This window comes from Colobus angolensis, unplaced genomic scaffold (assembly GCF_000951035.1).
Source record: "Colobus angolensis palliatus isolate OR3802 unplaced genomic scaffold, Cang.pa_1.0 Scaffold8, whole genome shotgun sequence".
Lineage (NCBI taxonomy): Eukaryota > Metazoa > Chordata > Mammalia > Primates > Cercopithecidae > Colobus > Colobus angolensis.
The window spans coordinates 15,852,133-15,860,926 of NW_012121820.1; the positions used below are offsets into that span (position 1 = coordinate 15,852,133).

Genomic DNA, 8,794 nt, shown 5'->3' on the forward strand with positions numbered 1-8,794 from the left:
CGACATCGCGCCACTGCACTCCAGCCTGGGTGACAACAGTGAAACTCCATCTCAAAAAATAAAATAAAATAAGTACGTGTATGGTTCATACACACATTGGCCTGGGCGTATGTCTGTGTGTGTGATACTTATTCATCAAATATTTATTGGGTACCTACCACACCAGGCCAGGCTCTGTGCTAGACTCTGGAAATGCAACAGTGAGTCAAACAGGCTCAGTCCCAGCACCCCCCATCTCTGGGAGAGACAGTCACGAAGCAAAAACTCACACAAGTGGATAATGACAACCAGAAATACAGCCGGCAGGGAAATGGGAGGGGCGCCAGCTAGGTCACAAGTTCAAGGGATGCTTCCCCGAGCTGAGCTCTGTGGGAAGAGAGAGAGAAACAGCTTTGCAGGCAGGGGGACCAGCCTGTGCAAAGGCCTGGAGGTGGGAAGGAATGGGAAGCTGGAAAGGCTGCCAGGGTCGGCAGGGGAGGGGGAGTGAGGTCAGGCAAGAGGAGGTGAGGCTGGAGGGTGGGCAGAGCAATCGTGCAGTTCTGAAGGCCACGGAGAAAAGTTTGGGCTGCCTCCTCAGACTGCAGGAATCCAGGGAGAGTACCTGTGTATTAGGAATGGTTGTTCCTATGGCGCTGTCTGCACGAGGAGCTTGGCCCATGCCTGTTTGCGTGCTTCCTAACCAGACCCTCGGAGCCCCAGCTGGTGCAGGCATTGTGGGGGCTGGAGGTGGGTGGGTAGGGGTAATTGCACATTCATGCTGAGCACATTTATTTTATTTAACTAATTAATGTCGTCGCATTCCCCTCATGTGGGACCCAGCAGCCTGGAATTCTAATCCTCTAAGTCAATTAGATTATTCTCTCCTTTGCCAGAGCTGCTCCTTAAACCCCAAGCAAAATCATAGGAGAAAGGACTGTGATGAACAGGGTATTAATATGCACACAGATCTACCCACCTGGGCTTAACAGATGGGTGTTTGGGCCAGAAACGGGGCATTCGATATGGATGCGCCCTTGGCAGAGGGTGGGGGTGGACCCACAGCCACCCTGAGCTGGATGGAAATGGCTTGAATTTTCAGACCCCAACTGTGCCCTGGGCCAGACAGCACAAATGATGCTTTGAAGGTCCTTGCTCTCTCATCCACCCCCTTCCGCCTGAAGGGGCTGCAGGAGCCTCCTCCCTGGCCTCTCTGCCTCCATGATGCCACCTCTGATGCCCGACATGGCACCCCAATGATCCTTGTGCCCAGTCTCCACATGGTGACCTCGGTTTGGGGGTGTAGCTCCTCTGTTCATCCCTGTTGAATTGGACTTGGGGACCTGAGCTCCCCTACAAGTCCTTGAAAAGTTGTGGAAGAATCAAGCAGAAAAGGGTGAATTTAGAAAGGCTTCCCCACCATGCGCATGCGCGCACACACACGCATTCATAACCCCACGGGCACCTGCCTTTTCTGAGTGTGTTGCTGGTAGATGTCTAGCCTCTTGCCAGGCTGACCTCACGCCCCATGCACAAATCTTGCCTCATTGCATGGCCACATGTGTCCCCAGGCGGGTCCCCTCCACTCCGTGTTCTCTCCCCCGTTCACCTCCTTTCTCCCTCCTGTCTGCCTCTCCCAGAACCGCCTTTGGGTGCCCCCTCCTTCACAAAAGTTGTCACTCCCTGAACTCCCCTGGGCCCCAGCTGCACTGGCCTGCAGCACAGCCCAGTGACAAAGAGCTTGAGCCCTGAAGCCAGGTAGCTCAGCAACACCAGTCACCCTTGGTATGACTCGGGCAAGTCCTTGACCTCCTGAGCCTCAGCTGCCCCACCTGCAAAATGGGTGAATGCTTGGCCCTTCTTATAGAGGGTGGCTACTAACAAATGAGTCAATAAATAAGAAGGCCTGCCCAGTCCTGAAATCCTTTGGCTGGAGTGCCCCCACCCCGTCCCCAGGGCCAGATCACCGAGTGACCCCGAGATGGCGTAACACTCAGTAATGATAGGCCAAAAAAAGCTGGCTCAGGCTCATTAGACCTCGTTGGTTCCCCAAATAAAAAATGCTGCTGAGACAAGCCTGAAGGCACCAGGACGCACACAGCCTTGGCCCCGACAGGAGAAAATGCATCTTCTCTCCCCTGTCATTTTTTGTGCCCATCATCGAACGAACTTGAAAAATCTCCGGCTTTTAAAAAACAGAGCAGGGCCATTTTTTTCCCCTTCTCTTTTTCTTCTCTTCCATCTTCTTGCCCAAGCTCCCTGCTGAACTGGACCCCAATTTTTTTTAAGTCACAGCTGTGCCCTCCATTAGAGCCCTTTCGAGAAGTCATTATCAAAACTCACACTTATTTTGGTTGCCTCCTTCCCTGCGTCTTCCTGCTGAGATGCTTTTAGCTGTTAGGAGTGGGGAGGGGTGGAGAGAGCAGAGACAAGGTGTTAGCACAGGGTGGGGGTGGGGTGGCAGTGTTGGGAGACACATTATAGGGATACAGACAACAGCTAAGATTCTCATGACAGTAGATGGGGCTCGGGGGCCATGGAGTCTGGAGTTGGGGTCCCTCAGCTTTCTGTATCCACTCAGGGGACAGAGGGGATGTCAGAGCAAAAGAAGATAATGGAAGCATGTAGAAAACTGACCACATTTGTGCATTTAGACACACAAGGGTACTTTGGTAAACATTGGAGGGAGTGTGAACAGGCAGAAATCTAAGCGTTGGCTTGGTACATTGTTAGGAGCGTGCTTGTCTGTACTCTTGATCACTCTGAGAGTGTGTTTGTACTTTCAGGTGTGTCACCCATGTGAACGTGTGTGCAGATGCTGTGGGAACCCTACCCACATTCCCCACCTTCGCAAGCTGACCCTGGAGGCTTCCAACCGCAGACACTTGCAATGGTTTGCCTAAGGGCTTTCTCTGGCCACTGGAGTCCTCTAAGCCTGCATGTGGCAGGGCTGGAAGTGTTGGGGAGCTGACACCTCCAGGAGCAACACAGAGTTTGACATGCCTTTGGGCACATGTGAGACACTCATGTACATGGGGAGTGTATGAGTGTGCCAATGCGTGTTTGTGAATGTGTGCAGATACATGTGGTCATATATGAATGGGTGGGCAGATCTCTATGTGTTTGCGTGTTCATTAGTGTATACAGATGTGTAAGGATGTGGATGATTCAGATGGAGTTCCTCCAAGAGCTGACCTTGAGACAAAGGTCAAGTAGTTTATTTGGGAAGTGATCCTAGGAAGCACAAGTAGGGGAGGAGGTGAGTGAAACCAAAAAGGGAAGAAAGTTAATAATGGGAGGTATGTTGTTGGTTAGTTACCACTGTAGGCAATTGGAGCTTCATCCCACTGGGCACTCGGGGAGACAGTGAAGAACATGCTTCGGTCATCCCAGCTGAGGGCGAGGGAACTGGGGCATTCATCCTCCAACTTTGCAGGTCACTGGTGGGGGCTGCTTCTGCCTATTGAGTCCCCTGCTCCTCCTGCTTGCCTCGCTGGCTGGCAGGCTCTGGTATCCAGAGAAAACCCTCAAGCAGAGCCGGAGGAGCTGGCAGTTGGCAGTGGGCTGGTCCCAGGCATGCTGTACACCGGGCATGGGGCAGAGCCCCCACAGCATCTGCTCTACAGGTGTGTACACACGAGCATGAATGTGTGCAGCCAAGGGTGTGCTGGGAGCCTGGTGCACACCTCCGTGTGTGCCTGTGAATGAACTCAGCATTTGCAGAGCTCTTTACAAAAAGGCTGCCTGTGTGGCCTGGAGAAGTGGTGGGAAGCGAGTCACAAGACCTACTTGCTCCATAACCTGAAGCCAGCTTGTCCCACTGGCCTCAGTTTCCTCACCTGTACCCTGAAGGGAGGACCTCTGTGCTCTGGAAGGCCCTTCTTGCTGTGGCCATTTCAAGTGTTCAGCCCAGCTCTGCCTCCTGCCCGTTCCCCCAGATAAGCCTCCATGATCACCTAAAACCCCCACCCCAGGAGGAAGAAGGGAGGGAGACAGCTGTGTGGTGTGGAGAACAGCGCTGGAGCCCACATCCCTCAGAGGAGAAGAGGGGCAGAGACATACCCCTACCCCAGGGACCAGGACTTCCCCAGCCCAGCTTGGCATCTCCCCAGGGGCATTACCTGGTTCGAGGCCCACGCCTGCTTGTCGGTCCAGTCCCGGTGGCTCCGTACGTACCACCACTGGATCTCCAGCGAGTAGGAGGGGGAGCCGCTGCCGCGGAAGGAGCAGGCCATCTCCACGTCCTCGCCCGTCCGTGCTGTCATGTCATGGGGTGTCTCTGTGAACAGGGCTGTGCAAGAAACAGGGGGAAGAGTGGCGGGGCTCAGCAAACCACAGAGCTGGTGGGTGAGGGAAGTGGAGAACGTAGGAGCAACTGGCCCTGCACGATGAGGGATGGGTGGAGGGGGTGGGGGTACCCACAAGCCCGCTGGTGGGAGTGGTCTGGCTTCAGGTGGGCACCCGAGAAGCTCAGCAAGGCGGGGCAAGGGTATGTGCAGCAGCCAACGTGAGATGGGGATGAGGGAGTAGGTGTCGGCCCTGGAGGCCACACCAGCAGCTGGGCGCTGTGGCAGAGCATGCCAGGGATCAGAGAAGGGCTGGGCTGGATGCGGACAGCAAGAAGGCCCGGGAGGAGCTGCCGCTTTCATCAGCTCTTCCAGGTTCTTCCAGTCACCCAGCTCGGTTCCCCTCCTGAGTTACTGCAGTGTCCATGTACAGCAGCCAGCGCCATCTTTGCAAAACCAAATCAGATGTGGCCTCTCCCCTGCTTAGAACCCTCCCCTGGGACCCCAGGTATGGAGATCGGCACCCGTTCCCCTGGCTCCCTCCCTGTCCTGTGGACACACCTCCCTTTCCAGCCTCACTCTTGCTCTGGCTGTTCTCCTTCTGGAATGCCCTTCCCTCCGCCCCTCTTTGCCCGGCTGGCTCCTTCAGATCTGGCAAAGCTCAGCTCACATGTCACCCCCAGAAAGGTCCTCCTTGAGGATCCCAAGAAGGTCCCCCACCTCCTGCCTTGCCCTGTTGCCTGTGGCAGGTCCAGGAGGACAGGGACATAGAGCTCCTGCAGCTGGCAGTTGCTGGTGCAGAGTGGCAGCTCGGTGGATGGAATGGGTGCAGAATTCTTCACCCTCTCAGGGCACCCAGGGTGAGGTGGGAGCCACTCCTGCCTCCTGCCCCATGCAGGGCCCAGCTCTCCACCACAGCCCAGGGCAGACGGTTCCCCTGGCCCAGCAGAAGCCCTGCTCCATCCGCCATCCTCCATCCCACCAGGTAAATGAGAAAACACATCCCCATTTCATGTGGCCCAGCGCCCCTCCTCACCATATGCTCTGTCTCCTGTCTCCCCAAACAAATATTGTCCTGAGATGTAATTAGAATTCTTTCCTCTTCTCAGGAGAGATTATCTCGCCCTGGAAAGACGCCTGGCAACGTGCAGGTCACCCAGGAATGTTGTGGCTGTCAATCCCCCAGCCCCCACCCTGTTCCTCCTGGTGCTGCAACCTAACAGGGTCCCCTGGCCCAGAGGGGCAGATTCCCAGCCCCTGGAGTCCTCACCACCCCAGCTCAGCTTAGGGCAGGAGGAAGAGGGAGTACTGGGCTAGGAGGTGAAATCCTAGATTTAGGCCCCTGCTGTGGGGCCACCTCTCTCGTCCCCCTGTCCCCAGGATACTGAAGCTGATGCAAATTGACAAAGGACTCCATCTGGAAGCTTCTGCCGTTTCTCCTCGTGCAGCTCTACTTGAGCAATGGGTTTCTGGGCTGAGAGCAAGTTTGAGATGTCCCTAATCCTCAAGGTCAAGGGTTTAGAAAGCAGCTCATGGAGGTTCCCTGCTTGCTGAGGCTTGGAAGTCCCAGCCGCTGTTCTGTAAACAAGGCCTGGTTGGTTAATAGGACTAAATGTCTGGGTTCCTGAACATGTGCGAGGGGTGGTGTGGGGCACCATCACATGCAGCCCACCTCAAGGCTGTGACCCTTCTTATCCCCAATAAGGAAGAGTCAATGCGGGCGCCTAAAGGGAAGGTCCCTCCCCCACATCACTGTGAGGGCCACCCCATCCTTCCAGGAGAGCAACCCAGAAACTGGTCACCCTGGGCTCTCTCCCTCCTCTCTCCCCTCCCACATTCAGTCTTCAAGGAACCCTGTGGGTCCTGCCTCCCAACACCTCCAGAATCTGGCTCCTTCTCCCCACCTCTGCTGCCTTCCCGGGGCCAAGCTGCCATCCTCTCTCACCTGCAACAGTGAGGAAAGCTCAGTGGCCTCCCGCTTCCACTCTTCCTCCCCAACAAGCTATTTTCACACAGCAGCCAGACATACCTTGGCAAAACATAAATCAGTCCCTGTCCCTGCTCTACTCACCACTCTCCCAGGGCGTCCTCCTACCCACAGTAGCAGCGGCAGTCCTCACTGCCTCTGCCTCCCAAAATGCTGGGATTACAGGTATGAGCCACCATGCCCAGCCAAGAGGATTGCTCGTGCCCAGGAGATCAAGGCTGCAGCGAGCCTCGAACGCACCACTGTACTCCAGAGGGCTGACAGGGCGCTCCGTGCGAGGCCATTCCTCTCCGGTGTTGGCCTCTGCCTGACTCCTTGCTCCTATTCCTACCACAGCGGCCTCCTTTCAGCTCCGTACCTGGGCATCCCAGTTGAGATTCCACCTCAAGACCTTTGCACCTGCCGATTCCTCTGCCTAGAACACCCTCTCCTCAGACTCCCCTGAAACAGCCATCCCTCCCATGGCTCCCTCCCTCCCCTGCTGCAGGATCCTGCTCAAAGCCTTCTTCCTTCGGGAGGTCTTCCCTGACCACCTCATTTAAACCCAGCACTTCAAACCACCCTTCCCTCCAACGCCATCAGCACTGGCCAACAGGACTTTCTGCCGTGAGGAGGGTGTTCTGCACCCGAGCTGGTGCAGTAGCCAGCAGTCACCTGTGTCTGCTGAGCACGTGACATGTGACAGAGACCTGAATTTTACATTTTATTTAATTTTACTTCATTTAAACATAAATGTTAATAGCTACTTGCAGGTAATGGCTACTGTGTTGGACAGCACAGCTAATATGCCTATTTTACGTATGTTTACTGTCAGCCTTCCCTCCCAGCTCCTACAGCAGTGCCTGGCACATAGCAGATGCTCAATAAATACATTTTGTTTGGACACAGGGTCTTTCTCTGTTGTCTAGGCTGGAGTGCAGTGTGCATTCAAGGCTTGCAGCAGCCTTGACCTCCGGGGCACAAACAATCGTCTCACCTCAGCCCCCTGAGTAGCTGGAACTACAGGCGCGAGCCACCATGCTCAACTAGTTTTTTGAATTTTTTGTAGAGACATGGTCTTGCTTTTTGCCTAGGCTGGACTTGAACCCCTGGGCTCAAGCAATCTCCCTGCCTTGGCCTCCCAAAGTGCTGAGATTACAGGTAAGGTATGAGCCACCACGCCCAGCCAGTAAGTGATTTTTGAATGAATGAATAAACAGCCTTAGTTGGGCAGTGATGGAGAAGGGTCCAGAGCTAGGGGGACCCTGCCCCGAGAGTCCTGGGCCAGGTCTTGCCCTCGGAGTCTTCCCTGACACCCACTTGCCACCTCGAGCGGAACACAAGGAGATAGTGAGGAGCCTGCACGGGAAGGGCACAAGAGGGGATTCTAGAGGGTTGCCAGTCCCTCGTCCAAGATGGTGGATTCTGCCTCGATTCATGTCCCTCCTGCTCAACACCAGGGCACCAGGGGCCTTTGCAAACAGGAGGAGAGGGGGTGAGGACCCTGGTTGGATCCGGTGTGACCACCAGTGTGACCCTGGCTGGTCAAAAGACAGTAGAGGGACACAGCTGTGGCCTCTCCAGGTGCCATTGCCTGAGCCATGGAAATCAGAGAGTGCCTCCACTTCCCCTCTTTCACTGGGGAAATGGCTCCAGAGATATCAGCTATCTTGCTCAATGCAGAACACAGAGCAAGAAAGGCTGAAGCCAGCCCTCGGACCCAGCCGGTGTGACTCAGCCACTGCATGCCTCCTCCTTCCAGACACAGGTGAGGTGGGAACCATGTGTGGTGGGCGGGGGCACGGGAGGCAATGTGCATGGTCTCACGAGTGGGAGGAGAACAGAGAGGGTCACCCTTGGGTGGAGGCTCCGCTGGGGTCTCCTTGGGAAGGGCCAGGCCTCCAATTCACCCCCCCTCGGTCTCCCCCTGCCCACGGCAGAAAACCCTGACTCTGGCCCACTCATGCAGAAGGTAAGGCTCAGAGAGGGCAGGGGCTAGTCTGGGGTAACTCAGCAGCCCGGGTTCAGCCAGGAGAGACCCTCTCACCCCCAAACAGATACCTCCTGGGCCCTGGCATGGCGTGGCAGCCTGGGGTGGGCAGGAGCACAAGCGAGGACCCCACCCCATGGCCACCACTCCACTGGGACCCCAGTAGTGGCCGTCTAGGGCCTCGCCGTCCAACAGAAACAGACTGCAAGCCACGCTGCAAGGCGTGCATGGAATATTCCATCTCCTGGGAGCCACATGAAAAAAAAAACCCATGAAATTAATTTTAATAATGTATTTTATTTAAGCCAAGATATCAAAAAAATTATTTGAACATGTAATGAAAATTATTAATGAGGCCGGGCACAGTGGCTCATGCCTGTAATCCCAGCACTTTGGAGGGCCGAGGCAGACAGATCACCTAAGGTCAGGAGTTTGAGACCAGCCTGGCCAACATGGCAAAACCCCATCTCCACTAAAAATACAAAAATTAGCCGGTTGTGGTGGCATGTGCCTGTAGTCCCAGCTACTTGGGAGGCTGAGGCAGGAGAATCGCTTGAACCCGGGAGGAGGAGGCCG

The 8,794-nt window shown here is 55.4% G+C and overlaps 1 protein-coding gene across 1 annotated transcript in view; it reads right to left on the bottom strand.

Moving 5' to 3' along the window:
* Positions 1-8,794, bottom strand: part of VSTM2L (V-set and transmembrane domain containing 2 like) — a gene marked incomplete at its 5' end in the record, with an annotated part of 42,716 nt that overhangs the window by 10,163 nt on the left and 23,759 nt on the right. Inside the window, 2 exons of the mRNA XM_011929210.1 lie at positions 2,320-2,370; positions 4,098-4,267. Of these exons, the coding sequence (XP_011784600.1) occupies positions 2,320-2,370; positions 4,098-4,267 (221 nt within the window). The remainder of the gene's footprint in view (positions 1-2,319; positions 2,371-4,097; positions 4,268-8,794) is intronic.